This window comes from Theileria parva, apicoplast, assembly GCF_000165365.1.
Source record: "Theileria parva strain Muguga apicoplast, complete sequence".
Classification (NCBI taxonomy): domain Eukaryota; phylum Apicomplexa; class Aconoidasida; order Piroplasmida; family Theileriidae; genus Theileria; species Theileria parva.
In genome coordinates, this window is record NC_007758.1 from 22105 (window position 1) to 39579 (window position 17475).

Below are 17475 nucleotides of genomic sequence, written 5' to 3' on the forward strand. Positions count from 1 at the left end.
AAATGAATTGTACTGTTGGTAACAATATATACCATACTTATATAAATTATTTTGTAAATAATATATATAATTCTCTGAGTAGAAACATAAACTCAAAAATAAATAAATACTATAACTATTATAAAAAATCAAAAATTTTTAAAAACATAAAATTTTATTTTAATTTATTAACATTTGAATCAAATTATTGCTGCGACAGTGGACAAAATAAATATTTATACGATGGGTACAATTCATATTACTTTATAAACATTCCATTACAAATAAAATTTAACAATTTAAAAAGTCGTTTTATAAACTACAATATAATAAATATACCTAAAATAAATCAATCAGGAGACATAATTTTAAATGGTTATCTTAGATTGCCTATACTATATTTACAACTTGCTACCAATAATATTAGCTATATTTTCAATGAAAAAATAACTAGAACTTATTTTATAAAAATTAAAAATAATATTTATTTGTATATTTATCTTTACGATGATTTTATTACCGTTTATATAAATTCATATAAAATTAAAAACGATCTTTTTTCTATGTATAATAACGTATCTTTTAAAAATAAATATATAAATTTTTCTAAAATAGATAACGTTATTTACGTTATGAATTTAAAAAATAACAATATAAAATATCATATATTTGATAAAACAATTAATATAAATAACTTTGTAAACAATACTATGTTTATGGATATACTAAGTATAGTCAATAAATTTTTAAATTTAAATTTAAAAAAAAAATTTATACAAAGCAGTAATAATTTAATAAATAAATCTACAAACTCTGTTTTAAAAACTATATTTAGACAATTTACTAAATCTGTAACCATATTCGACATAGAAAAATATTGTGATAAATTATTATATAAAAAAAAAATTTTTAGATCATTCAATATAGTTTTATTTAAAGAACATTTACTTGTTAATCCAGTTATACATTATACCGATCAATTAAATGTCTTGTCTTATTTAACAAATAAATTCAAAATAAATATATTTGGATATTCTAACTCATCAAATGATAAATTTAAAGTTAGTACAAATTTAAGAAAAATTCAAAGTGATTATATCGGATTTATTAATATAGTTAACACACCTGACGGTGATACCTGTGGATTAATATCAAAACTAGCAAATAACACAATATTAGATAAATTTAAACTAAAATTAATAAATTGTAATAATGAGTATTTTGAAAATTTTACAAAAATAGATATAACGTCTAAAAATCTTTATAATATGACATCGAATAATTTTATAAATATCAAAAAAAACTCCACATTTAAAGTAAAACAAATAGAAGTTTTTAAAAATAATGAATTTAAATTAATAAATTTCGATAAAAATAAAACTAATAAAAACTTAAATGTTTTTAATACATTATCAATAACTGAACTAATAATACCTTTCTTATTTAATAATGACCCATGTAGAGGCTTAATGGGATCAAAAATGCATACTCAAGCCTTACCTTTAATCTATAACGAACATCCTTATGTTATGACTAAATATAACCATATGAATGGACTATTATTTAATAAATGTATAACTTCTTTATGTGAAGGTATTATAGTAAGTGTAAACAATTATAAAATTATAGTTATGGACGATAAAAACAGATATTTACATTACTATTTATATCCTTTTAATGTATTAGATTACAATTCATTTGTTAGTTATAAACCTATAGTATGGGTTGGAGAAAAAATAAATATAGGTAAAATTTTAGCTCTTCCTTCAGATTTAAAACACTCTGAATTCACTTTAGGTGTTAATAATTTACTTAATTATAGTTTTTATAATGGATATGAACACGAAGATGCTATAGTTATAAATAAAAATTTAATTATTGAGGATATTTTAACATCGATTTCATTCGATGTATACGAGGAATATCTGTCTATAAATAAATTAGATTATGTTGAACTTACTCTAAGACATTTATTAGAATATAATAGATATAATAGATATTTAATAAATGAGGTTGGTGTTTCTAGTAATCAAGATTACATGTTATTTGGTGATATATTATCTACTAAAATTAGATATGAATTATCTTTAAGTAAAAATAAAAAATTTTTTAAAGTTTTTAAATTAATATTTAAAGAAAACAAAAAACTTATTGTTTACACAAAACCATTAACGATAAAAAGAGGAGGTGAAGGTAGATTAATAAAATATGAAATATTAGGATATAGCAAATTTAGACAATTAGATGCTATGTACCCGGAAATAAATGTATCATATCTTACTTTAAGATTTTTTATATTTAAAATAGATAGAATTAATATAGGTGATAAATTATGTGGAAGACATGGAAATAAGGGTGTTGTATCAAAAATAGTCGATAATATAGATTTACCATATACATTTAGAGGACTTTGTCCATATTCAATAACAAGTCCTATAGGTGCTTTAGCTAGAATTAATTTAGGACAGTTTTTAGAAGGATCATGTGGTTATTTTGGTTTAAACTTTAATTGTAGAATTAAAGCTCCAATCAACTTGTATAACTATCATTTATACTCTAACATGTATCTTAAAAATATTTTTAATTCATTAAATGTTTATAATAATTCTTATATAAACTTTTCTATAGAAAAATATTTAAGAGATTTTAAAACAGGTTATCAATTAAAAAATTTCAATTTAATGCTTATGCCGTATTTTTTAAAACTAATGCACACTTCAAAAAGTAAATTTCAATATAGAACTGTAGGTAAATACAGTAGTTTAACTCAACAACCAGTTAAAGGTAAAAGAGTTAATGGTAGTCAAAAATTTGGCGAAATGGAAGTATGGGCTTTAGAATCTCATGGGTCTGCTTATACTATAAGAGAATTAGGATACATAAAAACAAATGTTAAATATTTTAAAAAATTTGAACACAAAGGCTATAAAGGTTCTGAAACTTTCAAAGTTTTAACATTAGAGCTTAAAAATGTGTTAATAAATATAAATAGAGTAGATAATTATTCATATTTCAATCAAAAAATAAAATATAATTATTAAGTATTTTAAAATGATATCATACAGCAATATTGATTTGTCTTTACTTACTCCTGAAAATTTAAGTGATTTGATAATTAGAAAATATTATAATAATTGTATAATAGGAATTGTAATAAATTCATCTAACTTCTTACATAAAAAAAAAAGATTTAGATATGGAGGTTTATTTTGCGAAGAAATTTTTGGGTTATTGTATGTGTGCTTAAATGAAAGATGTGTTAGAATATATAAATTTAACGATAATCCTATACTTAATAAACTATGTTTAAATTGTAAAAAAAATATGATATTTAACTATAAAAGGAAATATAGATTTGGGTCTATATTTTTACATTTTCCAATTTTAAATGATAACTATTTTAACGATTTTATAAAGTTGTTAAAAATGTTTAAAAAAATGAGACAAGAATATTTTAAAATAACAAATAAATTTAAAGTTGCCAATTTTAATTTTTTTAATAATATCTTTTTTAATTCTAAAATGGTAAAAAACAAATTTTTAAATTTTATAGATTTATTATATAAAATTACATGTCCATTAGAATTATTTAAAATGAAATTTAATTTATGTGATAAAAAAAAACCAACAGTAACAGAAAAATTTCATAAATTTATTAAATTGTTAAATAATTTTTCAGATTTTAAAAAAATATTTTTAACATTATTCCCTATACTTCCAGCTGGTCTTAGAATATATTCATTTGATAATAGGAGACAACCCGTTAATTCAGGGTTAAATGCGTTATATAAATGTATTATTGATTTTAATAATAGTATAAATATTACATGTGATGTAGAATACAATTTGAAATATATATTCATTTTACATATTGTAATTAAGGCAATTTTAGATTTTTCTAAACAAAAGAATATTTTTAAACAAAAAAACGATTTATATAATAAATTACACGGTAAGTATGGTGTCTTTAGACAAAATTTGCTTGGTTATAGAGTAGATTATTCTGGGAGATCTACTATAGTTCCTGGTCCATCACTATCTTTAGACATTATAGGTTTACCATTTAATATGCTTTGTCATTATGTTAGACGTAATGATAATATTTATATGGAAAATAAATTTTATGAATCTTCTCTATACACACATTATGCTCAAGATAAATTCGATTTTTTTGAATATTATTTAGATATGTATTCTGTAATAGCCAATAGAGCTCCAACATTGCATAAAATGAACGTACAAACTTTTAAACCTATTTTTGTTGAAGGTGAGTCTATTAAACTTATGCCTTTGTTATGTGTAGGATATAACGCAGATTTTGATGGAGACCAAATGGGAATTTTTTCTCTCGTAAAATATTATTCTATAACTGAATCTTTTAATATGTTAAGATCTTTAGTAAATTTACACTCTCCAACAACTAAAAAAAGTGTTTTTAATTTAACACAAGGAATGTTATCAGGATATTATACTTTATCAAATTATAACTATTTAACATTGATAAACAATTATGTATCATCTAATTATATGGACGCATTAGAGTGTTGTCAAAATAATATACTAATTAATTCTCCTATGTTACTAAGAAGTTGTAATATGTTTTATTTAACTACAGTAGGTAGACTATTGATTGGTTTTAATAGATTTGTACTATAAAAACTAATCAATTTTATATATATATAAGTTAAAGAATAAAAAATTATTAATTATTAAACATATTCATATTTTGTTAGTAACAATAATTTAACATTTATTACGTTTTACTATTATGTATGAAATAAAAATTTTTATAAAGTAAATTAACGGTAGTTAGTAATTTTATTTGGATAAATATACATTTATTATCTTTAATATGTATTATTAAAAATAGTCATAAATATAAACTTTTATTGAAAGAAACATTTAAACAATTTCAGCAAATTTATTATTATTTTATTGTTAGTGGGGAATTTATAGGATTGTTTCGTTTTTTTATAAACGCATACTTAAACCGTTATAAAGTAGTAAAAATATATTTAAATTTATATTTTACAGCAAGTTTCTATTATTTGTTTAAAAGTTTAATTTTATTTATAAATATGATTGACTATGTAAAAAGAAAGAAAATTTTACATAATAAAAACACATAAAAAGTCTATGAAAAATAATTCTACTTCCAAAAAAAATATTATTTTAATATAATTTATAAAATTGAAATATATAACAAAAACAAAATAATGAGCCTAACAATTATAAGATCATATATGGAAATTCACTACAAGGTTCTATTGAAAACTTATAGTGTAAAATACAATATATTAAAGAAAATATGGTATAAACTTTATAATTTTATAAAAGATATAATAAATAAAGTTAATGCGAATAGTTACATATTATTAGCTAACATTGAGTATTTAAAAAATAAAAACATGTTTATTGATCTTATATATGCTTTAATATACAACAGGAAGGAAATTTTTAATATCATTAAAGTTATAATTAAAAATTTTATCAATTTTTTATCGCAATTAATAACATACTATTACATATATTTTTTAAAAATTTTATTATCACTTATGGTAGAATATGTTAGAAAAAATGATAGACTTTGTTACTTAACTACAAAAGAAATATTAAAATTTATCAGAACATATATTAGAAGTTTATTATATTTAGGGAAAATAATTTTCATAATATTGTTGGTATTATGTTGTTCACATTATTTATAAAATTAAAATATACAATAAAAAACAAAATAATGGACTTAAAAATTTATAAGATCATATATGTAAATCCACTATAGGATTCTCTCAAAAACTTACAGTGTAAAACATAATATAATATACGAAATATTACATAAACTTTATAATTTTATAATACATATAAAGAATAAAATATACATCAAAGATTACGTACCATTGTTTATACAAAATAATATATATATATATAAATGACTATGTTATATTAATAAATATAGAGTACCTAGAACAAGAAAGTATTATTGCCGATCTATATATAGTAATAAAAAATTTATAAACTAATATATAAACTTGTTTATACAATATATTATAAATTGATATCAGTAAAAAACAAATTATAGTTACTTTAAAATTGTTAATACCTATATTAACAAACTATATCAACTAAAAGGAAAAAACCAACTATATTTACTATAAATTTTACATATAAAATGATTAGAAAAATCATTGGATTTATATTGTATTGTGGGAGATTAAGGTATTAATAGGTATATATTATTATGTGTTCTTCAAGTAATATAAAAACAATAATACATTATAAAGAATGAAAAAATTAATTATACAAAATTTATTCAACCTTATCGGTATAATAATAACTAGTTTAATTGAATTTATACTTATATTAATAACTGTTTGTGGATTTTTTATTATAAGTGGTGATGTCATTATAATAAATTATATATAAAAAAAATAAAAGTTTTAATGAATTTTTTTTATATAATACCTTTCTATATAAGACATATATTTAGCTATGCAAACTATATATTATTAACTTTTTACATGCCCTATTTAAAAAAACCTACAGAATCGCTTTTTGTAGAACCCACATTTAGAAGTATTGAGAAATTTTTCAATTTTTTATCTTCATGTTTAAAATTGATGGGATTTATTCGTCTTTTAATATGCATATTTAAACTATTATTAAAGATATAAAAAAAGTACAATTATACATATTAAAAAATGAAAAAACTAATATTATTGAAATTATTTATATTTATAAAGTTAATAATAAAATATTCAATTAAATTTACACTTAAATTAATTACATTTCTACGTAATTTTTTTAGTAAGTTTTAAATATTTTAATAAAAAAGTTGCGAATTAGTAAGATATAAATTTTCAGGGCAGATAAGTTTTGTGGTTAAAAGTGTGTTTAAATTTATATATAGACGTTCACAAAATCTTTATTCATGCTTTTAAAAATTTAATTGTTTACAAATATTATTAACCGTGTAAAAAGAGAGGATATTTTGCATAATTAAAAAAAAATAAAATATACAATAAAAAACAGAATAATGGACCTAAAAATTATAAGATCATATGTGGAAATTCACTATAAGATTCTATTTGAAACTTATCGTGTAAGACATAATACAATATATGAAGTATTATATAAACTTCATAATTTTATAATATACATAAAAAATAAAATAAACATCAGAGATTACGTACCATTGTCTGTACAAAATAAAATCGATATAAATGACTATGTTATATTAGGAAATATCGAATACCTAGAACAAGAAAGTATTGTTGCCGATCTTATATACACAATAATAAAAAATTATAAGTTAATATATGAACTTGTTGATACGTACATATATTATAAATCGATGTCAGCAAAAAAACAAGTTATTGTTACTTTAAAATTTTTAATACCTATATTAACAAACTATATTAACGAAAAGGAAAAAAAACCAACTATATTTATTATAAATTCTACATATAAAATGATTAGAACAATCATTAGATTTATACTATATGGTGGAAGATTCGGATCATTAATAGGTATATTATTATGTGTCCTTCAAGTAATATAAAAAAAAATAATACATTATAAAGAATGAAAAAATTAATTATACAAAATTTATTAGACCTTATCGGTACTATAGCAATCTATTTAATTATATTTATACATAAATCAATAGTTGTTTATGTATTTTTTATTCTAAGTTGTGATATTATCAATCAATTATGTATAAAAAAAAGAAAAAGTTTTAATTAAATATAAAGATTTAAATGGGTAATAAATTAACAAATTTTTTTTATATAATATCTGACTACATAAGATATATATTTAGCTATTCAAGGTATATACTGTTTACATTAAACATGTATTATTTAGAAAAAGCTACCGTATCACTTTTTGGAGAACCAACATTCAAACGTCTTGAGAAATTTGTCAGTTTATTATTGTTAAGTGTAAAATTTATCGGACTGTTTCGTCTTTTAATATGCATACTTAAACTATTGTAATAAAATATTCAATTAAATTTACACTTAAATTAATTAATTTTTTTAGTAAGTTTTTTTAAAATTTTAATAAAAAAGTTGCGAATTAGTAAGACATAAATTTTCAAGGTAGATAAATTTTGTGGTTAAAAGTGTGTTTAAATTTATATATAGACGTTCACAAAATTTTTATTCATGCTTTTAAAAATTTAATTGTTTACAAATATTATTAACCGTGTAAAAAGAGAGGATATTTTGCATAATTAAAAAAAATAAAATATACAATAAAAAACAGAATAATGGACCTAAAAATTATAAGATCATATGTGGAAATTCACTATAAGATTCTATTTGAAACTTATCGTGTAAGACATAATACAATATATGAAGTATTATATAAACTTTATAATTTTATAATATACATAAAAAATAAAATAAACATCAGAGATTACGTACCATTGTCTGTACAAAATAAAATCGATATAAATGACTATGTTATATTAGGAAATATCGAATACCTAGAACAAGAAAGTATTGTTGCCGATCTTATATACATAATAATAAAAAATTATAAGTTAATATATGAACTTGTTGATACGTATATATATTATAAATCGATGTCAGCAAAAAAACAAGTTATTGTTACTTTAAAATTTTTAATACCTATATTAACAAACTATATTAACGAAAAGGAAAAAAAACCAACTATATTTATTATAAATTCTACATATAAAATGATTAGAACAATCATTAGATTTATACTATATGGTGGAAGATTCGGATCATTAATAGGTATATTATTATGTGTCCTTCAAATAATATAAAAAAAAATAATACATTATAAAGAATGAAAAAATTAATTATACAAAATTTATTAGACCTTATCGGTATTATAGTAATYGATTTAATTATATTTATACATAAATCAATAGTTGTTTATGTATTTTTTATTCTAAGTTGTAATATTATCAATCAATTATGTATAAAAAAAAGAAAAAGTTTTAATTAAATATAAAGATTTAAATGGGTAATAAATTAACAAATTTTTTTTATATAATATCTGACTACATAAGATATATATTTAGCTATTCAAGGTACATACTGTTTACATTAAATATGTATTATTTAGAAAAAGCTACCGTATCACTTTTTGGAGAACCAACATTCAAACGTCTTGAGAAATTTGTCAGTTTATTATTGTTAAGTGTAAAATTTATCGGACTGTTTCGTCTTTTAATATGCATACTTAAACTATTGTAATAAAATATTCAATTAAATTTACACTTAAATTAATTAATTTTTTTAGTAAGTTTTTTTAAATATTTTAATAAAAAAGTTGCGAATTAGTAAGACATAAATTTTCAAGGTAGATAAATTTTGTGGTTAAAAGTGTGTTTAAATTTATATATAGACGTTCACAAAATTTTTATTCATGCTTTTAAAAATTTAATTGTTTACAAATATTATTAACCGTGTAAAAAGAGAGGATATTTTGCATAATTAAAAAAAAATAAAATATACAATTAAAAAACAGAATAATGGACCTAAAAATTATAAGATCATACGTGGAAATTCACTATAAGATTCTATTAAAAACTTATAGTGTAAAACATAATATATTACGTAAAATATGGCGTAAACTTTACAATTTTATAAAAGATATAATAAATAAAGTTAACGCCAATAATTACATATTATTAGCTAATATAGAATATTTAAATAATAAAAATATGTTTATAGATTTTATATACGCTTTAATATACAACAGAAAAGAAGTTTTTAATGTTATTATAGCTGTAATTAAAATTTTTATCAATTTTTCATCCGAATTAATAACATACTATTATATATATTTTTTAAAAATTTTATTGTCATTTATGGTAGAATATGTTAAAAAAAATGACGGATTTTGTTATTTAACTATAAAAGAAATATTAAAGCTTATTATAAGATTTATTAAAGGTTTATTATATTTAGGGAAAATGATTTCCGGAATATTTTTAGTATTATGTTTTTGCCGTCGTATATAAAATAAAAATTTTAATAAAAATAAATGAATAACAGATTAAATAAGTTAATGAAGTTTGTATGTATAATATACATTTACATAAAATATATATTCAGTTATATGAAATATATATATATATGCCTATTTATTTATAATATTTATTTTTTCGAAACAGCTATGGCATCAATGTTTGCAGTAACTATGGGAGAATGGTATTTAGAGGAGTTTTGGGCCAGAAGAAACTTTACTATGTTATTTTATTCAACATTATGGTATATTATAACAAAAAAAATAAGAGATAAATTTGAACTATTGAGATTGGAATGGGTGTGGAAAATTAAACGATCAAATAATTCTATAATTAAAAAAATTGCAAAATTTTTAAGCAAGTACGATTGGTTTAATAATAACATTATAAACTTTTAAATTAATTTTAATTTTATACTACACTCATAAATATATATAAAAAGAAAAAGTTTTAATTAAATATAAAGATTTAAATGGGTAATAAATTAACAAATTTTTTTTATATAATATCTTCCTACATAAGATATATATTTAGCTATTCAAGGTATATATTGTTTACATTAAACATGTATTATTTAGAAAAAGCTACCGTATCACTTTTTGGAGAACCAACATTCAAACGTCTTGAGAAATTTGTCAGTTTATTATTGTTAAGTGTAAAATTTATCGGACTGTTTCGTCTTTTAATATGCATACTTAAACTATTGTAATAAAATATTCAATTAAATTTACACTTAAATTAATTAATTTTTTTAGTAAGTTTTTTTAAATATTTTAATAAAAAAGTTGCGAAGTAGTAAGACATAAATTTTCAAGGTAGATAAATTTTGTGGTTAAAAGTGTGTTTAAATTTATATATAGACGTTCACAAAATTTTTATTCATGCTTTTAAAAATTTAATTGTTTACAAATATTATTAACCGTGTAAAAAGAGAGGATATTTTGCATAATTAAAAAAAAATAAAATATACAATAAAAAACAGAATAATGGACCTAAAAATTATAAGATCATAYGTGGAAATTCACTATAAGATTCTATTTGAAACTTATCGTGTAAGACATAATACAATATATGAAATATTATATAAACTTTATAATTTTATAATATACATAAAAAATAAAATAAACATCAGAGATTACGTACCATTGTCTATACAAAATAAAATCGATATAAATGACTATGTTATATTAGGAAATATCGAATATCTAGAACAAGAAAGTATTGTTGCCGATCTTATATATACAATAATAAAAAATTATAAGTTAATATATGAACTTGTTGATACGTACATATATTATAAATCGATATCAGCAAAAAAACAAGTTATTGTTACTTTAAAATTTTTAATACCTATATTAACAAACTATATTAACGAAAAGGAAAAAAAACCAACTATATTTATTATAAATTCTACATATAAAATGATTAGAACAATCATTAGATTTATACTATATGGTGGAAGATTTGGATCATTAATAGGTATATTATTATGTGTCCTTCAAGTAATATAAAAAAATAATACAAAAGAAAATGAAAAATATTGTTAGTAAAAACTTTAAATTTTTGTCTTTGTTTAATTTATTTAATATTGAGAAATATTTACAAGAGTTGGTGAGTTTAAGTTTTGAATATTCATCAGAATTTATTTTTAGTTATAATACAAACGATTTTAAAAATATTCCTATAGATTATTTCCCTAAAAATGTATCAAAAAATTTAATTTTAGATAAGTTTTTATATTTAATAAATATGTTTTTAGAAAGAGATTCGTTTTTCAATTATTTATATTTATATTTAATTTTAAACTTTAAAATAAAATTTAATCATTTTGTTCAAATTTTAGGCTTAAGAGGTAGAGCTGAAATGAAAGGATATAAAGGTTATATTAGTAGTAATTTGAATTATGGTTTTACGTTTAAAGATTTTATATTATCATCATTTAAAGCTCGTGAAAGTATTATTGATAGTAGTGTTAATATATATTCATCGGGTTATCTTACTAGAAAGCTTGTAGAAGGACTAAGAGATATGAATATAAAGGAAATTAAATGCACTACCAAGTATATTTGTAAAGATATAAAAAATAATTGTGATTTAAGGTTACCTTTTTTATGTTTAAGTAATAAAGCTACATGTTCTTTTTGTTTAAATATAATAAGTGATAATACTTTATTTCTTGGATATAATAAAGGTATAATTTCAGGGCAAGCTTTAGGTGAGCCAAGTACTCAAATGTTACTTAGAACGTTTCATTTAGGCGGTGGCGGTTTAAAAGTTACTAATATAAATAAAAGTACACATGATTTAAATGTTAAAGATAAACATAAATTTATAAACATAGATAATAAAAATAATGATTTTATGCATATTAACAGCTATAATAGTTATAAAAATAATTGTAAAATTAATTATGATTATGTTAAATTAATACCATATAATAATAAAGTTAACACTTTTGAAAATAATAAATATTCAAAATTTTTAAGTTTATTTAAAAATTTTAGTGTGTTATGGGTTCCTATTTTATTTAATAAATATATATTTAAATATAATATTTTTAATAATTCTAACAGTAATATAGGATTATATTTAAAAAAATTTTTATCATGTTACACACATTAAAAACAAGATAATGATGTTTTTAAAAAATATATTATCATTTAAATTTTTAAACAAAAACAATTTTAAAAAAGTAAACAAAAATATATTCAATATAGTAAATAAATTTTTTGAGGAATATTTTATCAAGTCAAATATAAAAATTTTTCATTTAAGTAAATTTAAATTTTATACTTCTAAAAATAAGTTAGAAAAATTTAAACAAAAAGAAAATAATTTATCTATTATAAATAAAGTTTTTGAAGGAAGTAATAGTATAATTATTGATAATCATAGTTTCCATTATAATTTTGGAGTTATATTTAATACAGAACAATCTGACGATTGTTGTACTTTAAATACTATTAATAAGAATTACGATAATATAAAGTTTACATGTAAATATATAGAAAATATTTATAAACCTGGGTATATATTATATCCTTTAACATTTGGTAATTATTGTGATTCAAACAATTTTATATACAGCATATACAAATATTTAAGTATAAAAAATTGTAATACGTATAGATCGTGCATGATAGCACTTTTTTATTATTATATGGGCTTATTGTTTTCATTAATTTTATTATATAAAGGAAATAATATCAATGTTTTAAATTCTAATATATCTGTTATAGTTTCAAGATTATCGTCTTTTGTTTTTGTAACAGATTTTAATTATTCTGATATATATATTAGTAATATACTTTCTATTAAATTAATTAGTATAATTAATAACTCTTTATATTTATCTAAAATAGCAATTTGTAATTATAGACCTTATTTAGTCGGTTTAACTAAATATATACTTACTAATAGTGGTATTTTTTCTAAATTAAGTTTTCAAGATACATTAAAAACTCTTAAAAATATCATATTAGAGCCTAAAATAGATTGGAATGTTGATTGTAAATCCAACGTAATTTTAGCTGATTTTATACCTGTTGGGTCAGGATGGTATAGATATTTTATTAATTAAAAATATAAGCAAATGAAGTTTTTAACTTTTAATAATTTGTTAGAGAAAAATATACATATAAGTAAATTAGAAAATATAAAAAAATTTGACGATAATATATATAAAATTGTAAATGATAGTTGTATAATTAATTTGACCTACACATCAGTTTTTTTATACAAACTTTATAAGATTTTTTATATTCTTAATTCAGAAAATTTATATGTAACAATAATAAATAATTTTAAATTTTATCGTAATAAATTTATTAATTTATTGTTAAAATTTAGTAATAATAATTTTTTTAATAGTAGATACTGGGTAAAAGGGTTTTTAACTAATAAAGAAATTTCATACAATATATTAATATTAAACCTTTGGGTGGAAAAATTTTATTTAAAATTTATTGATACGTATACTAATCTTCGTATTCCATATAATATTACAAAACTTATAAAAAAAATGCAACATATGTACGGTAGTTTAAAACTTAAGCCTTTTTCCAAATTTGTTTTTTTATTAGACGCTGATAAAGATACACATGTTATGAAAGAATGTATTACTTCTAATAAATTTTTAATGGGTGTTTGTTCATATGGCAGTAGCACAGATTTTATAGATTTTTATATATATATGAATAAAAAAAATGAAATATCACTAAATTTTTTAACAAAATTTATTTTAATTGCTAGTATGAATGGTTGTTTTAGTAAAGTTTTTATTTAATTATTATATAGTTTGGTTGTTATTTTTACAATATTTATTTAATTAATTAGTAAATTTTATGATAATATTTTTTAATTTTTTAATTATTTATAATTAATTTTAAAAGTAGGAAATTTACTTATAAACATACATCAATTTATTATCAATATATTTATTTAAATATTCTTATATATCATATCATAAATTTATAATAAAAAGTAGTAAAAAATTTTTAATTAATTTTATTATACATATGTAACGGGCAAAATGTAGTAATTAACTTGTTAGTGTCATTGCCTATACGTTAGTGGTTCAAGTCCACTTTTTGCTTATTATAATTTTATTATATTTATAAATGTAGTTTTTACTTTTGTTTGTAAAGTTACGTTCTATTTTATATTCTTTCTTTCTATTTTTTTTAATGGTAAATAAAATTTTCTAATAATTAATACCACTATTTTAAATACTTTCGTTTTTACCTAGGAAATTCATTTTATTAAAATTTATTTTATATCAAAAAGCTTTTATATAAGCGGTTTAAAATAATTTTAAACGTTTTTTAAAAATTAATTTTGTTTAAACAAAGTGATAATTTAATTTTTTGCAATTTTTGCTAAATCTTAAAACTTCTATATAATATATATATATAGAAATGTAAAAAAAATTTTAATTAAATAAATTTTTTTATTACGGCAAAATGTAGTAATTAACTTGTTAGTGTCATTGCCTATACGTTAGTGGTTCAAGTCCACTTTTTGCTTATTATAATTTTATTATATTTATAAATGTAGTTTTTACTTTTGTTTGTAAAGTTACGTTCTATTTTATATTCTTTCTTTCTATTTTTTTTTAATGGTAAATAAAATTTTCTAATAATTAATACCACTATTTTAAATACTTTCGTTTTTACCTAGGAAATTCATTTTATTAAAATTTATTTTATATCAAAAAGCTTCTATATAAGCGGTTTAAAATAATTTTAAACGTTTTTTAAAAATTAATTTTGTTTAAACAAAGTGATAATTTAATTTTTTGCAATTTTTACTAAATATTAAAACTTCTATATAATATATATATATAGAAATGTAAAAAAAATTTTAATTAAATAAATTTTTTTATTACGGCAAAATGTAGTAATTAACTTGTTAGTGTCATTGCCTATACGTTAGTGGTTCAAGTCCACTTTTTGCTTATTATAATTTTATTATATTTATAAATGTAGTTTTTACTTTTGTTTGTAAAGTTACGTTCTATTTTATATTCTTTCTTTTTATTTTTTTTAATGGTAAATAAAATTTTCTAATAATTAATACCACTATTTTAAATACTTTCGTTTTTACCTAGGAAATTCATTTTATTAAAATTTATTTTATATCAAAAAGCTTCTATATAAGCGGTTTAAAATAATTTTAAACGTTTTTTAAAAATTAATTTTGTTTAAACAAAGTGATAATTTAATTTTTTGCAATTTTTACTAAATATTAAAACTTCTATATAATATATATATATAGAAATGTAAAAAAAATTTTAATTAAATAAATTTTTTTATTACGGCAAAATGTAGTAATTAACTTGTTAGTGTCATTGCCTATACGTTAGTGGTTCAAGTCCACTTTTTGCTTATTATAATTTTATTATATTTATAAATGTAGTTTTTACTTTTGTTTGTAAAGTTACGTTCTATTTTATATTCTTTCTTTCTATTTTTTTTTAATGGTAAATAAAATTTTCTAATAATTAATACCACTATTTTAAATACTTTCGTTTTTACCTAGGAAATTCATTTTATTAAAATTTATTTTATATCAAAAAGCTTCTATATAAGCGGTTTAAAATAATTTTAAACGTTTTTTAAAAATTAATTTTGTTTAAACAAAGTGATAATTTAATTTTTTGCAATTTTTACTAAATATTAAAACTTCTATATAATATATATATATATAGAAATGTAAAAAAAATTTTAATTAAATAAATTTTTTTATTACGGCAAAATGTAGTAATTAACTTGTTAGTGTCATTGCCTATACGTTAGTGGTTCAAGTCCACTTTTTGCTTATTATAATTTTATTATATTTATAAATGTAGTTTTTACTTTTGTTTGTAAAGTTACGTTCTATTTTATATTCTTTCTTTCTATTTTTTTTAATGGTAAATAAAATTTTCTAATAATTAATACCACTATTTTAAATACTTTCGTTTTTACCTAGGAAATTCATTTTATTAAAATTTATTTTATATCAAAAAGCTTCTATATAAGCGGTTTAAAATAATTTTAAACGTTTTTTAAAAATTAATTTTGTTTAAACAAAGTGATAATTTAATTTTTTGAAATTTTTACTAAATATTAAAACTTCTATATAATATATATATATAGAAATGTAAAAAAAATTTTAATTAAATAAATTTTTTTATTACGGCAAAATGTAGTAATTAACTTGTTAGTATCATTGCCTATACGTTAACGATTAAAATTTATTTTTATTTTGTTTTTATCTTAATAGCTTAATATGGATAAAGTAGTCGATTGTTAATCGATTTATATTGGTTCAATTCCAATTTAAGGTGATTATTTGTATATTAAATATTACAAATTTATAGTTTAAATGGAAAAACAAAAATTTTCTAAATTTTTAATATAAGTTCGAATCTTATTAAATTTGTTTATAAATAAATAATAAATATGACGAAATAGGTAGACGTACTAAATTTAGGATTTAGAATTTAAGAGTTCGATTCTCTTTATTTATACTTTATTTACTACCAAAATAGCTCAATATGGTTAGAGTTATGGTGTGAAGGACCATAGGTAATCAGTTCGAATCTGATTTTTGGTGTTATATATAATTTATGTAAAAGTTAAAAATTAAAATAAATATATTATTTAGATGATTAATTTAATGGTAAAATGTTTAATTTACATTTAAAATAAATTGGTTCGATTCCAATATCGTCTATATGTAATTCATTTTTTAAATTTGGGAATATAATTTAATATAAAATATTACTTTTGCGTAGTGACTATGGAGGTTATAATCCTCTTATTTCCATTTTAATGAGTATATAGGACTTTTAGCTTAATTGTTAAAGTTTACATGTGATATATGTGAGAGTTTTGGTTAAAATCCAAAAAAGTCCAATTATAAACTTATAAGTAGATCTGTAGCTTAATTAGATAAAGTATGTAACTACGAAATACACGATGAAGGTTTAATTCCTTTCAGATCTT

The 17475-nt window shown here is 19.1% G+C and overlaps 17 protein-coding genes and 8 non-coding genes across 25 annotated transcripts; all 25 read left to right on the plus strand. All coding sequences in view use genetic code 11, as the record gives it.

The window, feature by feature from the left end:
• Positions 1–2: 2 nt before the first annotated feature.
• On the plus strand, positions 3–3020 carry TP05_0028 (DNA-directed RNA polymerase subunit beta; the record flags this gene model as incomplete). Its single annotated transcript, XM_757604.1, has 1 exon — positions 3–3020. One exon carries the CDS (start codon positions 3–5, stop codon positions 3018–3020), a length of 3018 nt encoding a protein of 1005 aa, XP_762697.1.
• A 10-nt stretch (positions 3021–3030) lies between these two features.
• TP05_0029 (DNA-directed RNA polymerase subunit beta') lies at positions 3031–4635 on the plus strand (the record flags this gene model as incomplete). Its single annotated transcript, XM_757605.1, has 1 exon — positions 3031–4635. One exon carries the CDS (start codon positions 3031–3033, stop codon positions 4633–4635), a length of 1605 nt encoding a protein of 534 aa, XP_762698.1.
• Positions 4636–5195: 560 nt separating this feature from the next.
• On the plus strand, positions 5196–5687 carry TP05_0030 (hypothetical protein; the record flags this gene model as incomplete). The annotated part of the gene is made up of 1 exon (XM_757606.1): positions 5196–5687. One exon carries the CDS (start codon positions 5196–5198, stop codon positions 5685–5687), a length of 492 nt encoding a protein of 163 aa, XP_762699.1.
• A 732-nt stretch (positions 5688–6419) lies between these two features.
• TP05_0031 (hypothetical protein) lies at positions 6420–6650 on the plus strand (the record flags this gene model as incomplete). Its single annotated transcript, XM_757607.1, has 1 exon — positions 6420–6650. The coding sequence occupies one exon, from the start codon at positions 6420–6422 to the stop codon at positions 6648–6650; it is 231 nt and encodes a 76-aa protein (XP_762700.1).
• Positions 6651–7012: 362 nt separating this feature from the next.
• On the plus strand, positions 7013–7537 carry TP05_0032 (hypothetical protein; the record flags this gene model as incomplete). Its single annotated transcript, XM_757608.1, has 1 exon — positions 7013–7537. The coding sequence occupies one exon, from the start codon at positions 7013–7015 to the stop codon at positions 7535–7537; it is 525 nt and encodes a 174-aa protein (XP_762701.1).
• A 23-nt stretch (positions 7538–7560) lies between these two features.
• TP05_0033 (hypothetical protein) lies at positions 7561–7722 on the plus strand (the record flags this gene model as incomplete). The annotated part of the gene is made up of 1 exon (XM_757609.1): positions 7561–7722. One exon carries the CDS (start codon positions 7561–7563, stop codon positions 7720–7722), a length of 162 nt encoding a protein of 53 aa, XP_762702.1.
• A 14-nt stretch (positions 7723–7736) lies between these two features.
• Positions 7737–7973, plus strand: TP05_0034 (hypothetical protein; the record flags this gene model as incomplete). The annotated part of the gene is made up of 1 exon (XM_757610.1): positions 7737–7973. One exon carries the CDS (start codon positions 7737–7739, stop codon positions 7971–7973), a length of 237 nt encoding a protein of 78 aa, XP_762703.1.
• Positions 7974–8248: 275 nt separating this feature from the next.
• On the plus strand, positions 8249–8773 carry TP05_0035 (hypothetical protein; the record flags this gene model as incomplete). Its single annotated transcript, XM_757611.1, has 1 exon — positions 8249–8773. The coding sequence occupies one exon, from the start codon at positions 8249–8251 to the stop codon at positions 8771–8773; it is 525 nt and encodes a 174-aa protein (XP_762704.1).
• Positions 8774–8796: 23 nt separating this feature from the next.
• Positions 8797–8958, plus strand: TP05_0036 (hypothetical protein; the record flags this gene model as incomplete). The annotated part of the gene is made up of 1 exon (XM_757612.1): positions 8797–8958. The coding sequence occupies one exon, from the start codon at positions 8797–8799 to the stop codon at positions 8956–8958; it is 162 nt and encodes a 53-aa protein (XP_762705.1).
• A 14-nt stretch (positions 8959–8972) lies between these two features.
• Positions 8973–9209, plus strand: TP05_0037 (hypothetical protein; the record flags this gene model as incomplete). Its single annotated transcript, XM_757613.1, has 1 exon — positions 8973–9209. One exon carries the CDS (start codon positions 8973–8975, stop codon positions 9207–9209), a length of 237 nt encoding a protein of 78 aa, XP_762706.1.
• Positions 9210–9487: 278 nt separating this feature from the next.
• On the plus strand, positions 9488–9979 carry TP05_0038 (hypothetical protein; the record flags this gene model as incomplete). The annotated part of the gene is made up of 1 exon (XM_757614.1): positions 9488–9979. The coding sequence occupies one exon, from the start codon at positions 9488–9490 to the stop codon at positions 9977–9979; it is 492 nt and encodes a 163-aa protein (XP_762707.1).
• Positions 9980–10002: 23 nt separating this feature from the next.
• Positions 10003–10383, plus strand: TP05_0039 (hypothetical protein; the record flags this gene model as incomplete). Its single annotated transcript, XM_757615.1, has 1 exon — positions 10003–10383. The coding sequence occupies one exon, from the start codon at positions 10003–10005 to the stop codon at positions 10381–10383; it is 381 nt and encodes a 126-aa protein (XP_762708.1).
• A 74-nt stretch (positions 10384–10457) lies between these two features.
• Positions 10458–10694, plus strand: TP05_0040 (hypothetical protein; the record flags this gene model as incomplete). The annotated part of the gene is made up of 1 exon (XM_757616.1): positions 10458–10694. One exon carries the CDS (start codon positions 10458–10460, stop codon positions 10692–10694), a length of 237 nt encoding a protein of 78 aa, XP_762709.1.
• A 277-nt stretch (positions 10695–10971) lies between these two features.
• On the plus strand, positions 10972–11496 carry TP05_0041 (hypothetical protein; the record flags this gene model as incomplete). The annotated part of the gene is made up of 1 exon (XM_757617.1): positions 10972–11496. One exon carries the CDS (start codon positions 10972–10974, stop codon positions 11494–11496), a length of 525 nt encoding a protein of 174 aa, XP_762710.1.
• Positions 11497–11515: 19 nt separating this feature from the next.
• TP05_0042 (DNA-directed RNA polymerase chain beta'') lies at positions 11516–12607 on the plus strand (the record flags this gene model as incomplete). Its single annotated transcript, XM_757618.1, has 1 exon — positions 11516–12607. The coding sequence occupies one exon, from the start codon at positions 11516–11518 to the stop codon at positions 12605–12607; it is 1092 nt and encodes a 363-aa protein (XP_762711.1).
• Positions 12608–12617: 10 nt separating this feature from the next.
• TP05_0043 (DNA-directed RNA polymerase subunit beta'') lies at positions 12618–13565 on the plus strand (the record flags this gene model as incomplete). Its single annotated transcript, XM_757619.1, has 1 exon — positions 12618–13565. The coding sequence occupies one exon, from the start codon at positions 12618–12620 to the stop codon at positions 13563–13565; it is 948 nt and encodes a 315-aa protein (XP_762712.1).
• A 12-nt stretch (positions 13566–13577) lies between these two features.
• TP05_0044 (ribosomal protein S2) lies at positions 13578–14270 on the plus strand (the record flags this gene model as incomplete). The annotated part of the gene is made up of 1 exon (XM_757620.1): positions 13578–14270. One exon carries the CDS (start codon positions 13578–13580, stop codon positions 14268–14270), a length of 693 nt encoding a protein of 230 aa, XP_762713.1.
• A 2470-nt stretch (positions 14271–16740) lies between these two features.
• On the plus strand, positions 16741–16814 carry TP05_0063. The gene has a single exon. It is a non-coding gene; the product is annotated as a tRNA-Asn (tRNA).
• Positions 16815–16837: 23 nt separating this feature from the next.
• TP05_0064 lies at positions 16838–16909 on the plus strand. Its single transcript has one exon. It is a non-coding gene; the product is annotated as a tRNA-Arg (tRNA).
• A 14-nt stretch (positions 16910–16923) lies between these two features.
• Positions 16924–16997, plus strand: TP05_0065. Its single transcript has one exon. It is a non-coding gene; the product is annotated as a tRNA-Leu (tRNA).
• An 11-nt stretch (positions 16998–17008) lies between these two features.
• Positions 17009–17083, plus strand: TP05_0066. The gene has a single exon. It is a non-coding gene; the product is annotated as a tRNA-Phe (tRNA).
• Positions 17084–17132: 49 nt separating this feature from the next.
• Positions 17133–17203, plus strand: TP05_0067. Its single transcript has one exon. It is a non-coding gene; the product is annotated as a tRNA-Val (tRNA).
• Positions 17204–17226: 23 nt separating this feature from the next.
• TP05_0068 lies at positions 17227–17296 on the plus strand. Its single transcript has one exon. It is a non-coding gene; the product is annotated as a tRNA-Ala (tRNA).
• A 16-nt stretch (positions 17297–17312) lies between these two features.
• Positions 17313–17385, plus strand: TP05_0069. The gene has a single exon. It is a non-coding gene; the product is annotated as a tRNA-Ile (tRNA).
• Positions 17386–17402: 17 nt separating this feature from the next.
• TP05_0070 lies at positions 17403–17475 on the plus strand. The gene has a single exon. It is a non-coding gene; the product is annotated as a tRNA-Arg (tRNA).